General features: G+C 36.5%; 1 protein-coding gene across 1 annotated transcript in view; it reads right to left on the minus strand.

The window, feature by feature from the left end:
- The window catches only part of LOC306944413 (dermatan-sulfate epimerase-like), a gene marked incomplete at both ends in the record, with an annotated part of 163,682 nt that overhangs the window by 83,200 nt on the left and 59,337 nt on the right, over positions 1-21,145 (minus strand). The window contains one exon of the mRNA XM_079532940.1: positions 1,573-1,747. Coding sequence (XP_079389066.1) covers positions 1,573-1,747 — 175 coding nt within the window. The remainder of the gene's footprint in view (positions 1-1,572; positions 1,748-21,145) is intronic.

The following is a 21,145-nucleotide window of genomic DNA, read 5'->3' on the forward strand; positions in this document are numbered from 1 at the left end:
CATTTGATACAGGAGGCATGGAGTAAATAAGAGTAACAGAGTGTTTAGAATTACTTTCAAGACAAAAAAATACTTCAGTAAGATCTAATGGACAGTGAAGTACTTATTACTCCAGAAGATGTCTGTGAAGCCAGTTTTGATCAGTCACTGGAAAAGATGATTTTAGAATATCATATACTCATGAGAAAAGAGACAAAGTGATCCAATATTCTTCTAGCAGAGTATCTCTTCTGTCTTTTGAGAGGCAGCCAATCTTCTCTATCATCTTTCAAGTAGGATCTCTACTGCTGCCTTCAGAGCACTGGAACAGGCTACCCAGAGTGTCTGCAGAGTCTCCTTCTCTGGGGATATTTAAACAACCTTCCTGGATGCCTTCCTGTGCAACCTACTGTAGAGAATCTGTTTTAGTGGATAGGGGATTGGTCTGGATGATTTCCAGAGGTTCCTTCCAACCACTTTGATTCTGTGAAAACTGCTGGAACATATTTCACCAAGGAAAAAAGCCAAAATCATTATATGTAGCTAATGATTTTAGTTTTATACCAAATTTTTGTTCTGAAAACCACTAGACAGATCTACATTAAAAAGTTAATTCACAAACAACTTTCTCAATAGAAGAATTCTTTTTTTTTTTTTGCAAGGAGGTGAGTTTACCTCATCAGATGACAATGCATAATATTCATACAAAGCAGTGAAAACTGGTACAGCTGATGCTTCATTTAGCCCATAGAGAACAATAGACAAGTGATACTGGTGGGACTGGTTTTGGGAGGTTGCTCTGGTTTCCAGTTTACCTGTGTTGTTTTTTTTTTTTAAACTGTGCTGCTGTATTCACTTTGCTGCTTCCTTGCATATCCAGATAGTCAAGATTGGCTCACACTGTACTACTTTTGTTTCTTCGATTCACTAGTTTCACCATGTCACCTGCCTAACCACTAGCATCACTGATTAATTCCTTTCTGGAGGTGTAAGTTCTGCTTCATTTCACTGAATGTGACTTGACCAGTTGTGTTAAAAAAAATACAGGTAAAAAATAGCTATTGTCAGCAGCTGCAAATCTCAACCGACTGCCAAGTGCAATCAAATACCTGTTTTATCTTTTCTGCTGTGATCTGCAAATGCACATTCCTCATGCACAGCCATCTTGTGGAAGCTATTATGAGGAAGAAGTATTTGTAAGTTTTTCTGTGCAGATTTAATGTGAAAAGAAGAGAAATATAACTACTGCTGGCACTTATGATGAGAGAGGCACAGATAACGTTGTAAAAATGGATGGTATTCAGATGTTGCCTTCCATTAGGTGTTGGCCTGAAGATATTTCTTGATGTATTTAAATCCATCATGATGCCCAGAAAAGATGTAAGATATTTATGCTGTAGGCCAGATGAAGCTCACAAACTAATAAATGAACTACTTTGTCTTGAGTACCTTGCTACTAGAGATAGAACTACCAGAAACTTAAGATAAAAATAATTTATAACAAATAAAGAAAGGAAAATTAACCTTCCTGTAGCTCAGGCTTATTTCCATTTGGCATCTGGAAATATTATTTGAAATGGACACTGCACTTACCCAAGAATATATTCACACAGGAGCCTGCAATAGTCACTGTGAGAACTGGTAATTAATAGCAGAATCTTCCCAGCACTCTTCAGTTGTTTCAGCCACTTTTTTACAGAATTGGGACATCTTCGTAAGTATTTTTCTGGATGATTTTTCACTTCTGGGAAATATGTCCCACAGTCCTCTAAAAATTAAAACAAAATAATATATTAGCCAACCCTAGTCACAAACCACTTAATCTGCACAACAAATATCCTTTCATGTGCAAACAATAGAATTTTAAAAAGGCAAAACAAAGTTTAAAGATTTCCCTGGGTTGTAACTCAATATAAACAAAAAACAATGATGCGTTGTAGCAGAAATAATTTTCAGTTATTGTATTTGATGCTCTTTTACTCATGAGAGTAAACAATGCATATGTTACAGGTTATAGTCTTACACAACAAGTAACGGCTTCCATTGCCTTTGCTCAAATTTTGGATACTGTTTGTGATTTAAAAATGAGTTTAATGTTCAGAAAATTGTAAGAGCATGAAACTCTCAAGAACGTTGTTCAGTTACTTCTTATGTCTTATGTTAGTACTGTCTGATGAGTAATGCTCATGTTAATATTTCTGCTGTTCCACAACTAGCATTTTATGTGCAAAGAGCTGATTAGATAAGGTGGCAAAGCTCACAGGTATGTGGAATACTAGGAACAGATACAAAAACCAACCAAAGTTCCAACATCAATAATGCTGTTTTTTCTGAACACTGCAGCAACAAAATTTTGTAAATACACTTGAAATGCAAGATTTTAAGAAGTACAGAATTACATAAAGTTAGCAATAAAATGTATCTATTAATTAATATCATATCAAGTAAATAGAGATATACCTTGATATGACCCATAACCACTGTACCAAGACATCAACATAATACAAAAATTAACGTTTTTGCATCATCTCTATGACTTAAGCTTACATATTTCCTCTCTGATCAAATCCTCTATACCTAAAAATGTCAAGCTAGTTAAAGGTCTAAAAAGAAATAGCAATGCATAAACAGAAACAATACCAAGTGTTTGGTTTTCTGTCTGTTTGTGTGTTATAGTATTATGAACATTGCCAACATGAGATGATTTTTCTTCCAGCATTTGTTCTATATGCAACTGTCTGTGGTCAACTTTGCTGAATGATTTAATAAATCCCAGACATTACTTAGCTTTCTGGTATGTGAATAACGCTATTTTCATGTAAGAAAAAATAAGTTTTAAACCACTTGAACTTTAGCTATTTAATGAAAGAGAGAACATGTACAGTTGAAACAGTAGTATCAAAGAAAGACTGAAAGATACATACTGGGTGCTAAACATAATACCATTTTGTGAGTTAACATATTCAAGCATCTACAGATGGTAGGAGAAAAGTCTTCCATAAGGAGTTCCATATTAAATGCCATCACTGCAGCTAGCCAAGAGACAAAAATCTCTTATTCTGTACTGTAACTTGACAGATACCTGTCCGAAAGCTACAGAGTGGACTGCTGCATCTCAGGAAAACCCCTTAAACAAAACCTATCAGCTTCTAATCAAGTCAAAATTTTACTCATAGTATTTAGGTCAAGACATGTAACAGCCTTCACCAGAGGAATATAAGCATGTTCCTGCAGCTAGCTCAATGGGATACCACAATGTTTGTCTTGAGAGCTAGCCAAGAGCATTGGCTTTTTTGATTAAACAAAGCAGATCTACCAAGGAAGGTTTCCTGTGGAAAATGTTTTTACCCCGTTTCCTGGAACATGAATACTGTTTGGGATCAGCAATAAAGTTTTTAGTAGCAGAAGATGCCTTTCCTCTTCAGAATAGCTGTATTTCATGAACTATGCTATGACAAGTTTTCTTTTTTTGCTCTCTCCCCCTCCCTCCAGAAAATACATATTAACATAAACAAACGGAGACACAAGCAAAGCAGTTTTGACACTAACTCCCACAGGTTCAAATAATCAAAGAAAGATGGTAAAGTTCATTTAAATATACAGTGATTTTTTTTTATTTTTTTTTATTTTTTTTTACCCTGAGGGAAGAAGGAAAAAACATATGAACTTCAGTGCTGGACATACTTCATTGTCTGTTTTCCCTACCAAACGTCTCCCACTCTCATTCTTTGATGTGTAACCAATGTAAGGCCTTTAAGTAAATTTAAATATCACTGTTCTCTTCCCCCACACACTGTGAAGTAAGTGCTGCATAATAAATCTGTGATACCTCATCTTTTAGTTTCATCTTAAATGGAAAAGGTCAACAAGGCTGTATTCAACATATGAGCTGAAAGAGTCTTATTTTACTTTTCTGTCCAGACCCTTAAGCCCAATTGTTAATTGCAGGCAGGCAATAAATCAGTTCTCAACATTGGGATCTGGAATTTGCCTCTGGGCTGCTTGCTGTTAGGCAGTGACACCTTGGAATAACCCTCATTAACACACACTGTACTGTAAATACACAAACATGGCTCAGAAAAAGTAGAGTTTAACTTTATTCCTAACATAGTATTGAATCTGGTGAAAAACACGTTCCTTGAATATATACTCTTAATAGAGAAGTCTAATCACAAAAGCTTGCAAGACTTTATTGAAATCCAGGTAAAACAAAAGCTGAAAAACTTGTTCATTATCCCAGGCCAAGGTAAAGTACTGAGAAAGGCAGCAGAGCCAGAGACACCTTGCTGGCAGAGTTGAGAAAATTTAATTATGTGATGAAGAAATTAGCATCATGTTAAGCCTTCACAGTCAATTGAAATGTTTTGATGGTGAGAAATGAAGCATTTTTTTCCAAGTACTTCTTATACTATACCACACATCATACTTTATTTTTCTTTAGAAAAACCTTAAAAGAATAAAAAATTATAGTAAAACTCTGTTGAACAAAGAGTCAGTAAGCAATCAGAAAATAATTAATTTTATTGGTGCTAACACACGAGAGGAGAAAGTAAGCTAATTATCATAAATGGTTTTCTGCTACTATCATGCAACTCTCTTCCTGAAAAGCAGAAAAATAATTACTAGACAAGAACCATCCTTGAGAAGTAATGTTAGCCTGCAGTAACTCTTGTGGAGCATCCAAGTTTCAAAATTCTCTTAAAAAAAAACCTATGAACATGGAACTATGAACATCCTTTAGAGAATCATTGGTGGTCCTCAAATTCACTGTCATAATGGAGGACTAATGGTGACCACTAGATCTACAACTGACCTCTTGCTATTTGCACATGGCCTAAAGTAAAGTCTCCAAAATTTTATCCATTTTATAGATATCACTGAACATGTGGCTGTATGGATACTGACATGTATTAATACGCATGCAAAAATTAATGAAAAGAAACAACCTTTACCTCAAATGTCTCTATACAGTTAGCAGATTTGTATCCATGCAAAAGCTCATGCTAATAACCACACTTTGACAGTGTGAAGACTTTCACAAAATATAAAGTGGAATCAAAAGGACTGTAATTATCAATGTAATAATTAACATATTTACCCTCCTACGACTTAATAAAAGAACTTATTCCAGTTATATGGAGTAGGAAACAAACCTCTGTAGACTGTATGCATGACTTTGTAATTTATTGCTGCTGCTCTGCAATGCAAGGGAACGAATGCCATTTTTCAACTTCCATTCTTGTTTCTGAACAGCTTTGTGAATTCTCTGGAATACAGCCTAAGATAATGCATTGGCAATTAACCTCTGCAGGACTTTATAATCATCTGCCAAATACCCTTTCAAAAATAGTAACTGGCTTCTCAGTTCATTAAGTATCTTTTCAGAAAATATGTTTTCAAGCAGAAGATAGAAATATAACCAATTAAAAGGTTGTCTAGAACTGCCACATCATAAAATGCTGCCAGAAACTGCTTCAGACTCTCTTAACAGATCTACTTAATGTCATGTTTTCTAAGTAACATAATTTCCTCTATGTATATTACCAAAAGTTCCTCTAGCATCTAGTTCAGGGTTTGTTTTTTCTTGTCTAATCTGATCTTGATTTATCAAGATGTCCTTTGCAATTCTTGCCATGTAAGTTAACTGCTTGTAATACAGCTGTGATAATAAGCATGACAGGAAATCTATATATCCGGAATATGAAATCATCAGACCAAACTCAGCTTAAGCTTAACTTAAAAAAAAGCTTAAGCTTTCAACTTAAGCACAGACAGAACAATCCAGGCTTTAATCCAATCACCCTCCTCTAACACAGTCACAAAGTTATGATATTCAAATATACTATTTGATGTTCCAATACAATACATTAAGAACTGTGTTTCCCCACATTACTTTCTCTTGTGCTCTTCACTACAGCACTTTCCTTTGGCAGGGTCAGTTTGCACCCCACTAGTTCTAGATTATTTTGGGCTCAAAGGCTGTAATCTGCATTGATGGGACAATGTAGTTTTTATCTCTTAACTGTCATTTGGGTTATAAAAAAAAAAAATAATATTGAGGAGGTGCATTTCTGGCAAGGCTTCATTCCAGAACTAAAACACAGAAATATAGCACATTTTTCAAGATTGTTACTAATTCTAAGGGGCAGCTACTTGACTGAATATAAAAGAATTTAAGCACTATTTATATGGTTTAGCTAAGCAGAGAGGTATGAGACTGAAAATATCCTTACTATTCAGCCAAGAAAAATAAACTTTCAGCTGCCAATTTGTAGCTTGCATTTAGTGGCTTTATAACTAATCATTCTTACAAAGGAAGTAGTATTTGGTATGTGACTTTACTCTGTTTTAAATTCAAAGGCAACTTGATAGCTTAGCTATCAATACCAATTGCTAGATTCTCTGCAACCCTGAAGTGAGGAAAGGCTTATACCTCTTTCCCAATTTTAGTCTGAATGCTGGCTTGCACATAACAGTCATTTATTTGATAAACAGAGAGGAGTTGAAGTAAAGTCTTACTGTAGATAAATGATGAGGCAGACAAGGCAAACAACTATGTTCACTGTATACTGCTTTCCACTATATTGTGTATTGCTTTTCTAGCATCTTATGGCACCTCAGGATATCAGAGTGAACACAAAGACAATTCTTTCACTATTCATGTTGGCTTCTTTTCTTGTCTAAACATTTCCAACATCTAACATGAGCATTCAACTTATACACAAGAAAACTGCCTTCACTACAAAATAATTTGCAAGATAATTTACTTTCCTGCTAATGAAAGGAAGTACTGGAGAAAGAGGATGCTTGCTAAATCTGCATTAGCCAAGTCATCTTCATCTCCTTTCCTTTAAGATGGAGTAGGAGGAATAGCAGAAGCAGGATGAGAGGCAGAGAGAAAGAAATGTTAGCATAAAGTAAGATAAGAAAAGTTAAGTGCAAAGCAGGGATGATGGGGTAAAATGTTATATTCTGGAGGCTAGGCCTCAGGCAGGTATCAGAAACAGAGAACAGCAGGAAGCAACAAATCATCCTTCTCTTTCCTCCAGAAGACAGAGATGTTTAAAAACAGTGAAAGGATGCAAGTTCAGCAAGACAGGAGTTATAAAGAAAATGGCATAGGAGCAAAAAAGAAACAGACAAAATATTCTATATTTTTATGTTTTCTGCAATTGTCTCAATTCCTTAGCTGAGACTGTGCAGTTCTTTAACAGACCAAAGGTTTAGACACCCTGGCCTAGGAAGAATACTAGCTATTTACACCTCTTAGTTAACTAGAAGCAGACATAAAAAGAGCATATTGAGTTTGGAGGTAATGGAAATATTATTATTACAATATCAAATCTGTTCTTCAAATGAGAAAAAAAGAGAGAAAAAATGTTTCAAGGACAGAAGGGAAAAAGGAGTATGTCTAGGCTGACCATCAGAGACCACAGACCTCCAAATGACACCCAGGCAGGTCACTGCCCACCATGAAAGTGAACTTGGAGTATGATGATCTTCTGCTTGTCAAAGTTAAGAACTGTGTTCCTGGATATATGAGAAGCTGCCAAAAAAAAAAAAAAAAAAAAAAAAAGTATCTTGTATCTTTCAAATGACACTTGAATGAGGGAAGACAAGACTGAGGGAAAAAAAGACACAGACTACAGAGAATCTAGGAAAATAGAAAGAGAAGCAAAAAATGATAAGTTGTAGTTTATTAATAATATGTTTCCGACAACCTCTATTGGCATATCATGTGAAATTAAATAGAAAATTCTTCCTCTGATGTTCTCAGAAAAGTAATGATTCTTAAGTCTACTCTTTGTATGCAACACTTCAGTTTTGAAGAAATCACATATTACTAGTGGAAATACAAGATAGTTTTCTGATCCTTCATGTGCCTCTTTTATCTGCGCAGCTGCAAAAGCTAATGTTCACAGCTCACATAACATTAATTTTCTCAATATTTTTAGCAACACCCAACTCTAGTCAGGCAGAAATGGAACTGTAATAAATAAAATATGTTATTTGCTAAAATAATAAACTATTTTCCAGTGGTGACAAGTGCATATGTTCACCTTGATTAATTTTGAGGGGGTGACTATAAGGGAGGAATCTGTGGTAGGCTAGAGAAAACACAACTATTTGGATTAACAGTGACTGCAGAGCTATATAAATATTTAATATATTGAGCAAAACACTTCAGTAGAACTCACACAAAACACCACTTCTTCAAACATTTCATGGTTACTTTCTCTTCTACTTTTTTCTACTCCTATGGCCTACGAGAAGCATACTGCAAAAATTTAAATGCTCTGGGATGTGAAGATAGGTTTCAAACTAAAAGAAGGCGGAATGCCTAGATATTCTCTGAAGGAAGCCAAGAGCAGCTGTTGTTGCTCTTGGGCTGATAGAAATGTTGGTACATATTTGATGCCTTTCAGACCATATCTTGGGTCAACTCACGCACTGTTAAATACATTTCCCTAGTAAAAAAAGAAACAATTTAGGACAGAAGGAGGAAATTGTTTTGTTTAACAGACAAGTGCAGGAGAATACAGAGAAGAAGCTGGAAAATGAATGCTGCTGTGGTCAGAAAGAAATGCTGGCACCTAATTTGACAGGAATTCAAATATAGAGTACAGTATTTACTTATATAGCTGATGAGGCTTACTTGAGTGTGCTGGCTTGGCTGAGACATGCTGCTACACTTGATGTTGAAGTGAAATGCGTAATAAAGAAATAAAGTACACATCATATATATTTTATAATAAAAGCACAATTTGCTGACAAATCTAAACAAACTAGAAGTCCTACTCAGCAGTCCTGCTCTACCAACAGGACATTACAGGTTACTCTGTAGATCTCAAATGAAAAAGGCTCCAGAGAGGAACAGACAGGTACTATGAGGCACTTATTACAGTAAGAATGAAGTTAAATTTCTCATAAATATCCTTCCTGGAAGTATTAGCAGTTTACTGCAAGCAGTAGTAGCTTATAGTCTTCTCTAAGAAGCTTGCACAGCTGCAGGAAGAAAAACCTACTTCTGTACATAATTGTTTACCATACAAACAGTTAATCCACATGCTACTGAAGAGAGAGACCAGCTTCCCTGACTGAAAACTCCTCCCTTCAGGCATTATTTCTTAGTTCCACTGTTCAGCTGATGCCATCTAGCGACAGGGGATACCGCCCACCAGGAACTCGCCTGGCCCCGGGGTACAGGAGGGCTGCTGGCTGGGTTCCATCTCCCCTAGATGTAAGGCAGCCCCTCTGCTGCCAGAATGACCGAGACAGGGTTGTCCCACCCAGAGGCAACGATCCACAACGGCCAGAAGTCACAGCACATGCATGCAGAAGGCTCGGCTCCTAGCCATCTGAAAAAGACTGGATGATTTGTCTGCTTAAAGATAAAGCCAAATAAAAAATAATGCCAGTCTTCAAGCACATAAAAAGCTGCTTAGAGAGGTAAAAATGAAAAAGGGAATAATGTCCCCCTAAGACGAAAGTCAATGAGTCAAGAAGCATTGAGCTTATGCCTCCAAAAGCAAGATAAGAATTTTTCAAATTTCAAGGGTATTGATGCACTGGAAAAGTTGCCTGAGAGGTTCTATAGGACTCATAGGTACAGGTCTTTAAAAAGAGTCTGGACAGCTACCTGCCAGAGAGAGAATACCTAACCCATCCCTTTAGTACTGGTGAGGCAAAACCAAGATAACTTCTATAGTTACTTAAAATAATATGATTACATATTACAGATGAATTTGCAGCCTGTTTTCCACTTGTTCTTTAATAAATGGGGCAAGAGTTCATATTCAACCCCCTCATCTATGGATAATGATGCCTAGGATTATGTTCAAAACAAAGTTTGCTTGTAGATTGGTGAAGGGAATGAATGCAGCAAGCAGCAGAAATATAGCTTTTGACTTGTTGCTGTTAATAACATAGTTTTCATCAAAATGAACAATACACAAACTAAGGGACCACACAGTTATACCTAAATCACTGTTGGAAACCCCAAGCCCATCTACAAGCATTTTGGAGGTTAGAGGCTAGGGGAAATCTGTATTTTAAAGTTAAGAAAAACTTTCCATGTGTTCCACCTGTGATCCTGCAATGTTTTTTCTCCTAGCTTGAATTTTCTCTTTTAGCATTATCTAAACAAGGGCCAAAAGATAAAAAGTAAACCTGTAAATATCACTTAATGTAAAATAGGTCCCTAGTGAGCAGAGTCTAGTTGAAATTAATACCAAGAGTGAGCATGAGGAGGAAAATGGTTTCTGTAAGCAGAATTGTAAAAGAATCTTATTTTTATCTCCTAGGTTTCTCTAGGATTCCAGAATGAGGAAAATTCTACAAGCCCTTAAACAAAAGAAAAAAGGAATAAAGGAGAAACACTTGTGTGCACATGCACACAAACTGGCAGTCGCTTACTGTCACAAGCCTATTTTGCAAGCCAGGCAGAAGCACTGTCTCTGCCTTGCTGGAACATGGTTCCAGTCTGCTGAATTCTGGTGCTGACATGATTTTGTTTTTGTGCTTTAATCTCACTTATCTGACCCTCGCCACTTCATATAGCAACAGAGACTCAAACTTTACAATAGCTCTGCATACGGGCATCCTAATCATTAAACCTGGAATTAATATTTGGTTCTGTATTTCAAGCTCCTCCACTGGAAATCTCAGACCAAAATTACAATCTCAATCTGGCAAAAAAAGCAATCACAAATCTGTGCCCCATAAATGCTTGAAGAAGGATATTTGCTATGTTTAATCTCTCCTTTTCTGTTATTTTGATTGGAAATGAATTGTTAATGCAAAATCATGCACTCTCATGGTCAAGCTCCACTGCCACATACTTGTAAGAAATATCTCAATTTTTATTCAGATTTCGTTCCTATGAAGGAGCTGAATTGATTCTAGCATGGGTAATTCAAGCTAATAGCAATCTAACATGCAAATATCAAGAAACACATATTAAAGTGGCTACAATTGCAATTAAAATATTGAAATTCAAGCTTCTGGAAGCCACATTTGGATGTGTGCTCAAAGGCACTCTGGCTTTAAGAGACTTCTTGCAAGAAGCAGATGGTAACATGCTTGAGATAGATCATATGCATCTGGACAGACATTTTTGTCATTTCTGGCCATTTACAGGCTCTAGCAAGTGAGAACTCTTGGCTTTCTGGGGCCATATCCGTGTGGATTTTTGCAGCTAGTAGCAGGAAGACCCAGAAATGTAAAGCAACCTATATTCTTGATAAAAATATGTAAGTTACTACAGAATTTCTCTTACAGTATGGTTGAAATTTGCTGTTGCTACTACTGTTAATGCAAACTTCACAGAGCTCAATCTCTCAGATTTCTTTAAGTCATATAGTAACTTCTCATCAATTGAAAATCCATGTCTTTATTCACTTCCCAAATGAATCTACCTGTGGTTCATCTGCTGCAACAGCATACAAAACAAGTTTTTTTTGTTGGAAATGATTCTCTCTTGCAAGCCAACAATCCCAAACTGTTTACATCTGAAAACCTCAATTACAAAGGATGTGAACTAGCATATGTTTGGAAAATATGTCTATTAATTGGAGAGATTTAAAAGCATCAAGAAATGTATGGTGCCCTCAGACCAGTAAACTACAGCTGTTTCATCCCACCTTCAGTGCATGCTGACAATGCCTTAAAGCTCACCACTGCACTGCCATGACATGGGTGACTCACACCACTCACTAAGCAGTGCCATTCTGGATATCCTCCTGATTGGCTCCTTGCAAGCAAACTTGAGCTGCCATGGCCTTCACCAACAGTCCAATTCACGCCCCCTCCTGTTACACCCTCAGCAAAACGCTTGTTTGGTGAGGAAAAAAACAAAAAATAGAAGTTATGCCTCCAGTCCTCACTGGGCTGCAAGAAGAAAGTCCTGCTGCTTATATCCCATGGGCACAGGGCTTCATCTGTGTGACCTGGAAGGGAAACACTATGGCAGCAATTTACATTTACAAATATGGCATGCTCAAAGCATTGGTAGACACATTTTCCACAGAGCAACAAGACTCTTCCCTGAATATTAGGAAGAAACTAGGTGCCACACAAACAGCTCTTGTTTTCCAGGCAGCCAGACTAAATACTAAGTCCCAAAAAAACAGACAGGTAAGGAGAGCTTATTTCAGCTTCCGGATTTAAATCCCTGTTCATGTTGAAGGCAAAGACATATGGACAGAAAAGTTTGCTTGCAGCTCTATACCTTCTCCAATAAGTAGAGTTAGCTTTTTTTTTTTTTTAATCCTTCTTCACTTTTTTTTTTTCTTTTTTACTGCCATTATATGAACACATGAAATGCTTGTGCTTATATCATGTATTAAGGTCTTTCTTTTATTACCTCCTTCCTACTAGAAGATACGAACTAAGCATGAAAAAAAAATCACTACAGTGATAATGGGGTACAAAGTATAGCCCTCTTCTTTTATCATTATAATGCTTCAATGAGGATAAATCACAAATTGCATCAGCACTAGCAGTTCTGTTGCAATTGCTTTTTAAAAGAACTTTTCCTACTGCATAAGAACTTGGGAAAAGCAAAAAGAAATAAGCAGAAATAAGGTTTTCTTTTATCTTTAAAAGGGTGGAAATTTTCAAGCATCAAAAAACATTTGAGCTTCAAGTATTTAACTCTGTCTAATAATACTAGATCAGCTATCCTTACATGCAGATCTTTCAGGAAATTAGCCCTATGTGCATTCACTGGTAAAGGCTGTTAAGTAGCAAAACTGTGTGAGCGTAAGATCATTTGCACAGAGAGATAAATACACTTGTAAGGAAAATGTCATTATATCAGTATAAATACAAGTTTATGGGCAAGTAATAGACTTCATCACTATCTCAAAGAAATTTAAAATTATTAGGTCTGTGTATACAACACTTTTACCAGTCTTTAGAAAAACTACTATAAATTCTTATGTCCTCATGTAATTTCTAGATACTTAAGGCCTTTTCAAACGTAAAATTTCCAAGAAAAAGTATTATTACTGCTAAAGAAAAAAAAAATAATACAGAAAACAGAACCTCGGAGACAAAAATATGTTTAGTAAATTTAGTTGTAAATTAAGATAACTGTAACATCGAAGTGTTGCTGAAGAAAATTTCAAGTCCATATAGGCAACAAAGAGTCACTATAATAAAAGGCATTAAAGGATACCCATTAAAGAACATATGAGAGACATTTAAGAACACTGCCATAAGATGGACAGCTTAGTGCAGACAGAGTCAGACCAAGAGATAAGAAGCACATTTTGGAATGCCACAGGTATGTAAGCATATTGGAATAGGCTGCCCAGTGATGTTGTGGATGCCCCATCCCTGGAGGTGTTCTAGTCCAGGTTGGATAGAGCCCTGGGTAGCCTGAACTACTGCTTGATCTAGCATTTGGCAACCCTGACTGTGGTAGGGGGGTTAGAAATAGATGATCTTTGAGGTCCCTTCTAATGCAAACCATTCTATGATCCTATGTTAGAAAAATTACTTGGAAACTTAAAGTCCTCTGGACGTGATCCTTGGGCAACCTGGTCTGGTGCCCCTGCTTCAGCAGGAGTTGGACCAGATACTCTCCAAAGGTCCCTTCTAGTCTCAGCCATTCCATGATTGTGTGGAAAGCATACAGTAAAGTTGTATGGTTCTTCAGTAGTACAAAGTACTCAATTGTCAAAATTGGGTGTGTAAATTGTGATCATACAGTTGCTTGTAAGTGTGTAATCTGCAATATCATTTCTTTTTTTTTTTTTTTTTTTTTTTTAATCTACTGTTTATATTACTACTTTGGGCTAAGCGAGATAATCTAGTTTAATGCTCCTATTGCTCATTTCCAACACTTGCTGCATGCAAGAAATAAGATTTCAAACAGAAAAAAAACTAAGTGTTTTTGCCATTGGTTTTCTGTACTACTATAATTGAATATAAGGTCTTGAAGCTAGGAAGAACACACACTACTTGAATTCAGTTGTTAGAATTTGCCTTTTATAGAAGTTCAAGCTGTGGTAACACAATGGTACTGTTGGCTAGAATAACTGAGCAGACAAAGACTTCATTAGACTGCTAGCAATTACAAGATAGCCAAATAGAAAAATACATAATAGACTAGAGAAATAAAATACAATGTCATAAGTGAGAACAAAATCTATTCAAGAACAGTCTACTTTGTACAATTTTGGTACAGGCAAGACTGGAATAACAGTCAATATTGGATTAATTGCAAAATGACTGAGAACAGCATAGCTTTTGAGCCGCCTGTATATCAGTTGTTATTCAAGTGCTAAAGATGAATGTTCAGTATAATTACAGTGCTGCTCATGAAATCAGTAATGTGATTATAATTGTAGCATATATTTATAATTATTTACAGAAATGCATTGTTAGAAAATGAGTACAGTATCACACACTATTATGAATGGAGGCATATAGAAAAGATGCTGTAGCAATTGGACAGATCTATACAATGGGAAGTGCGTTGCAACAAAGGTGTGATGATGGAAGGATCAGCACAATAGGAAGGTGCTATAAAGGAAGGGAAGAAGGTTGCTCACCCATAGCAGAAGATTCCAGGTTCACAGGGGAAAGCTTCATCAAGAAGGGATCTCCAGAAAGAGATTCTTCCCCAGTGACAGCCCTTAAATGGGGTCTAAGAGAGGTGCAGCCAGGCTTCACCCCCCTGGTCACACAGGTGAATTACCTTCACCTGTGCTCCCAGGGCTGATCTGGTCCTTTCCCCAGATGATCAATCACTGGTTCAGGCCATGACTCAACAGTTCCCATACAGATGCAATATACTTTTTCTTGGGATTTTTATTTAACTTTGTTGTCTTTCTTGATTAGTTCACCACAATCATTGAGTTAATAAAAGTCTTTCTTTGTTTATCCTGGATGGATAGTAGCTTTCTTGCACAAATATTTTTGCCCAAACAGCAGAACTGCTATATAGAAACAAAAACCATCATCTAGTAGGCTGAGTAACTTCTAATAATTTCAAGCTATGTATACGTTGATAGCTGTGTATCCATCAATACTTGAACACAGTTGACATTGCACTACTAGAAGATACTTCATAAATTGATAGAAGCATGCCTTTTAAGCGTTTGTTTATATTGTCATTGCAAAATCTGTACTGACTTCAATGGGATAAGAGACCTCAAGTGTTTTATCCTACCAGATACTATAAGAGAGCCAGATATTAAAGAGAGTTACTAAAGTTTCACCTGTTCAAAAGACACAAGCTGGTTTTGTTCTTACTTCTGCTTTCATTTTACTTTCTAAGGGAGTTTTGCAGGTTGTTGCAAGTAATAAAATGAACCAATCTCAGCAGTTGCCATCTGACAGCTGCAAACTTATATTTGCACATCTGCTTTCTTTCCTTCCTTGTTTAGGCTAATGTTTTATTTCACAGTGGGGACGTGCACATACAGAATCAGTCACTTCATCTCATCTGACAGGCAGTAACTTCTAACACCATTTGCAAGGCCAGGAACATGCCTCATATAAAATGCCAATCCAGAAACACCTTTCATAGTGCCCATCTGGGAAGATTTAAACTCTTTCTTTCCAGCTTCTTTAAATGCCCCTTGCAAAACAAAACAAAACAAAATGTATACAGAGATGATTGTGGGACTCCAAGACAGGAAAAAGCACTCTGGATTATGAAGTGCAGAGAACTAAACCAAAGAGATTACAGTATTTCCCCACAGCACTATAAGCAGGGTGTTTGAGTGAGTTAAAATCTTGGGCATGCAAGAAACATTTTAATTGGTACACACACAGTTTGTCTATACAATGTGTCTCATATATTCCCGAGTCAAATTTATTTGAGTTGTAAGCTCATATCTCAATTCTGACACTACAGAACTCCTTCACTACATCTCATGATAAGAAAATAAAATTAATTTATTCAGAGCCTTCTGCCATGTTTAGGGTAGAGAATGTTTTGTCCCTCCAAAATGTCATAATACGAAATATCAGCTTCCTGTGTATTAAGTAAGAACTCATTTGTAACATGTCTTGCATTGATAAATTGAAGCAAGATTTTATTTTTCCATAAACTGTATGTATTGTGATACTCATGTTATACAATATGCTAAAAATGCTAAGTTAGAGAGAAATGGCAACTTGGTTTTACAACAGCAGTGTTATCAGTAAGGACATTTTTCAGATCTCAATTACAGAATATTTATTGTATGCAATAATCTAAATAAACTGCTATATGAGAAACAAGCACGTTACTCTGAAAGTAATGCCACCTATTTTGTTCCACAGAAACGACAACAGCTACAAATAGCACAGTAACACTATTTGATATAGTAAATTTGATAGAGTAAATTCTCAGCTACAAAATATGGTTTTCAACATAGTGAACACCATTAGCTTGCCCTTTTGCCAGTGATAAAGAAGAGTCTGCACACCATGCTTGTAAAAATCTGCACCAGTGAAGACAACCCACTGTTGCTGAAATGCATCATTGCTGAAATGCACCATCCATTGCCTTGCTGTGCTCACCTTCACTGTTAGGACTCCATAAATGTTCAGTAAGGGTCAATGATTGTCAGTGGATACCACTTTTTTCCACACGGAGGAACTCAATAACAAACCTTTGCTTCATACACACTTCCATGTCAGACACCAATTTGTCAGACTGCCCTTCTGCTGCCATCTGCCAAAAGGCAACAACATGTAATGGAATACTGGAGGGAAGGTTCAACCTCTACTACCATATTACCAACACAGGCCTCTGGCATTGAAGGTCAGAATAATAAAATAAGCATTACTTTCAGAGTATGTATATATAAACAGAAGTCTTGGAAATATAATATAATAATATATTCGATAGAAGGATTACTTAAAAGGAAGATGAGACTGACTTCTAGAAGAGCTCAGTGCCACGTGGGAAGGTATGTGCATTGCTCTTTGTATTCACTGCAATTATATCCAAGTGTTTCCATGAAAATTTTATTTTACCATAAGATTTTACTATAATTTTACAAATTTCTTAAAGAAAAGAAAAAAGTGTCATTGCTTTGATGTGAATATAAACTTGTATTCGTAATTTTTTCCATGACCTCTACTTTTCTTCAATCACTGTCCCTGTCAAAACACCAGAGGGAGCAAGTATCACAGAGAAGAGAATGCTTTGCTGGAGTCTCCTGGCCACTGACAGTATTTCATCATTTAGTAGAGTGTTGGATTAGAGTCAGATTACCTGGAATAGCCAAGTATACTCCAGTGAAGCAAAGTTCTTCAGCTTGTGAGGAAATATGTAACAACAAGACAGGAAAGAGCACAAAAAGTTAGGATGTACTTCAGTTGCACAGGGGCAGAGTCTTGTACAGTTTAAAAATCCTCTGAGTAAGGGATGAAAAACTGGCAGCCTTGTTGTCATCTTCTAGAAAAGATTACTTTGGTATAAATAGGGCTTTTTTTGCGTGTTACTTAGGAGAAAAAAAAAAACAACAAAACAAACAACACACTTTAGTCATCTATTAGGGACTAAACCTAGACAAGACCCAAAAGCAGCAGCCCCCCAAATCAACTGTCTCCCTGATGATTCATGTTTACAGAATTTGGAACAGAAACAGAGATAACCTTACTTCTGAGGAACCAGAAGCCAAAACTGAAATCTTTATATTTCACTGTGCCCAATTTAGCCAAAATTTGTTGCCACCCTTTATATCCTGAGGTCCTACCTGAAAGGACTACCATTACGCATACTCTCCTTTTTCCTGTTGGGCTGTTTCTGATTGACCCAAAGACTTCTGAAGTCAGGTGCAGTCCTTCCATTACCATTGCCATCAGTGCAGTTTCTCCTCATGGAGAATTTAACTTTCTTAACTGTTCAGATTACTCACAGCTATATGTTTGTTTTGTAGGGTTTGGTTTTGTTTTGCTTTTTTAACAATGCGTTATTTTCATTTTAATTCATTTTCCTCCTGAAACTTGTTACAGGTTCTAAACCAATGCCCTCTCTCAAACAACAATAATAAAATTCCATTCCGTTAATTCACTTAAAAAAATATATATATATGTTCAATTTTCATCAAAATTAATTTAGAGAAATAGGTTTATACACAAAACAGAAAATAGTCTTTGTTTGCTGGGATTAGATGTCCAAGAGCCAATTGTTAGAGTGTCTGGTATCTACAGAGGACAGATGTGATTGTTACTGTATAGAAAGATTATTAATCTCCTTAACTGACTGTGTCATACAGATGTCTAAAAATTAAAGCTTGACAATATTTTATATAGCCTCTCACATCTCCTGCTGGCATTTTCCTTAGAGTCCTGACATATGATGAAAATCTTTCAGAAGTGTTCAAATAGTTTACATAGGGAAATGCTCCCTTGGAAGCAGATCACAGGAAAACACAGCACACCTGTCACAGTTCTGATACTGTGGCTGGACAGAAAGATGAATGATGCTCATCAGGAACTACTTCACTCTTTTGGAAACAACCTCCATCTTTGAGATTAATGTACTAATTGTATGATATCAGAATGCTGCATCCATTAGGTACTGTACTCACAAGAGTAGTGAGTACAATGTACTAATTATATTATTATTATCATCATCAATGACCATTTATTTTCTTTACAGCTAATGTTTAATGTGTTTGATAGTAGTATCATTCTACCTAAATAAATCACCTAAATAAATCTAAAAATGTGACTTTTTTAATATCAAATCACGGCACGATTAAGGCTCAGAGGTCTCAGAGAGAGAGGCCTCTGAGAGACAGAAGAGTACATTCTGAATTTTTCTGTATTGAAGTATGTTTCTGTATTGAAGTAGTATTGAATACTAATTTCCCATCAATTAATCTGCAGTCAATTAATTAAAGATGCCATACATTATTATTTCTAATTTAAGGATTCCACTTTACTAGTGTGAATAAAAATAGTCCCAGAATGCTTCCCCAAACCCATTTTGCAGATGTTATAATCTAAGAAAATCCAGTGGAAATTCCTAAAGACATAGTGTTCGCCAACTTATCAACTTTATCTATCTATCTATCTAAACTAACATACTTACAGGAGAAGGGCAAAACTGTCTTTCTAGAAGAATTAATAGAAGCATTTTTATGGATGCTCCATCATCAGCACATACCAAGTCGAACACACAATAAATTTTTAGCTAAGGATAGGCTTGAAGTAATATACACTTTCAAGCCATCAAATGGCGTCTAATAAGGTGAGGTACTGAAATTATATGAATCGAGAAACAACATATTTCAGAGTGCAGCAGACTGAGGTTTCTTCAATGTTCACAAATTTAACACAATATTAAAATTCTCATACTCGTATTATGAATTTTTACGTCTAGTTGTTGGCCTGATCCAATAAAATTACCGGAGAATTAGAAAATACTACACAACTTAACTTTTAATGCTCAACAAATAAAGCTTAGTAAGAGCAATATATTTAGTGTCTAAGAGTCAAAACCATCCCTAAGTAGCTTAGAGACAAGCTAGTCTTGCTAAACTAATCATTCTGCTATCAGCCACTATTACATCCAAATTCTTAAGATTCTCTGTCTTGCATTTTTCACATCAAATAAAACTTCCATATAATTTTACATTTTAAACCAAACCAAAAGTATTTGAAGAAAATTTACTCTGGTGCCTTTACTCTCTGGCAGGACTGAAGAATTGATGCACCCATCATCTTATTCTTCTGTGCTCTATCAGATGAATAATACCTGGTCCAACACGTTAGCATGTCATTTGATACAGTATGCAAAGGAAAGGTAGGGTGGTAAACAAAAGTAAACATTTCCTGATGTCTGCTTTCAACCTAAGAATCATTGGTTCAGAAAAGAGTAAGAGAAGAGGAAGCTTCAGGGCTAAGCCTGGGAGGAGAGGAAGAAGGGGCAAAGAACTACTTCCAGAGTGAGTAATTCTGATGAGGGAGCAGCAAAAAGAGCAGAAAGCAAAAGTCATGGCATATTTATCGGAGCTGATCTAATTGGTATTATACTAGTAAAGTATTACATTGTCTCCAAATACTTTTTGACCGTGCAGGAGAAAGCCACTAATCCTAGGGACTTGATCACTGTCCTTATGGCAAGAAATAAAGAACAAGAACCAAGATCTTTTCCTTACAGAGCTGCCCTTATGACTAGTTTGAAATACTGAGTTTTGCTTTGTAGCATTTAAAACCTACAGTACATGGCTGTTGCTGTCCAGTGTCTGCAATTTTTCAGCTCCCACGATCAATACTCTTTTATCCTCACCACATCTTTCTAGATGAAGTACCAAACTCTAGTCTTCCCAGGAATTCAGGAAGGTTCTGAGAGTTTAGCAGTTTATATGGGAAGCACTTATATTCTCTTTTTCTTTGTATTATTGATTACTTTGTACAACTAGAGCTCTTTTGTTTGCTCACAGATTGGATACAGGGGCATTTTGGACTGAGAAGGCTGAGAGCCAGCTTCCTTTCAGCAACTCTAATCCAACAAAAGGCCACAAACACCACAATGACCTCTGAGTAGGAAAGACTGCCAACAAAGCACTTTTTCTCATGCATCTTTTTCTCTGATAAATAACTTTGTGGTTACAGTTTACAACGAGCAAGACTCCATCACAAGATTGGTTTGCAAAGTGAGCAAGACTCCATCACAAGATTGGTTTGCAAAGTCTATAGAAGAGAGATATTTTAAGGGCTTGAGAGTACATTTGAAAGAAAGAATTAAAGTTCTAATTTCATAAATGCCACAAAGCTTTTTCTCCCTGCTGGTGAGAGGCAGTGCGGCCACTGTAATGAGGGAGTTTGTACTTCACCTAACCTTACTGGGTAAACTTATTAGATGTTGGATCACTTCATTTGCCCTTTCTGAAGCCTACAGTAGAGACTGCCTGGCACCTATACATGAGACTGAGCTCCAGCAGTAGTGTCACTGCTCCCTGCCCAAACAGCCCTTTCCAGCAGTCCTGCATACCACACAGGTTTTCAGTTCAACTGTCAGCCTCTCAGAGACCACTAAATACTTGGCAGTCCAACAGGTTTCAGATCTTTCCTGTTTGGTTTTGCTCAAGGCTCTATACAGCAAATAGAAGGTGTAAAAGGTCGAGGATACTTAAAGGATGTCAGCAGTGACATTCACTTGCTGGGATTCTATTTCTCCCGTTCCCAATGCAGCTAGATGGCCACT

Source organism: Tetrao urogallus, assembly GCF_951394365.1.
Source record: "Tetrao urogallus genome assembly, chromosome: 2".
NCBI classification, from domain to species: Eukaryota; Metazoa; Chordata; class Aves; order Galliformes; family Phasianidae; genus Tetrao; species Tetrao urogallus.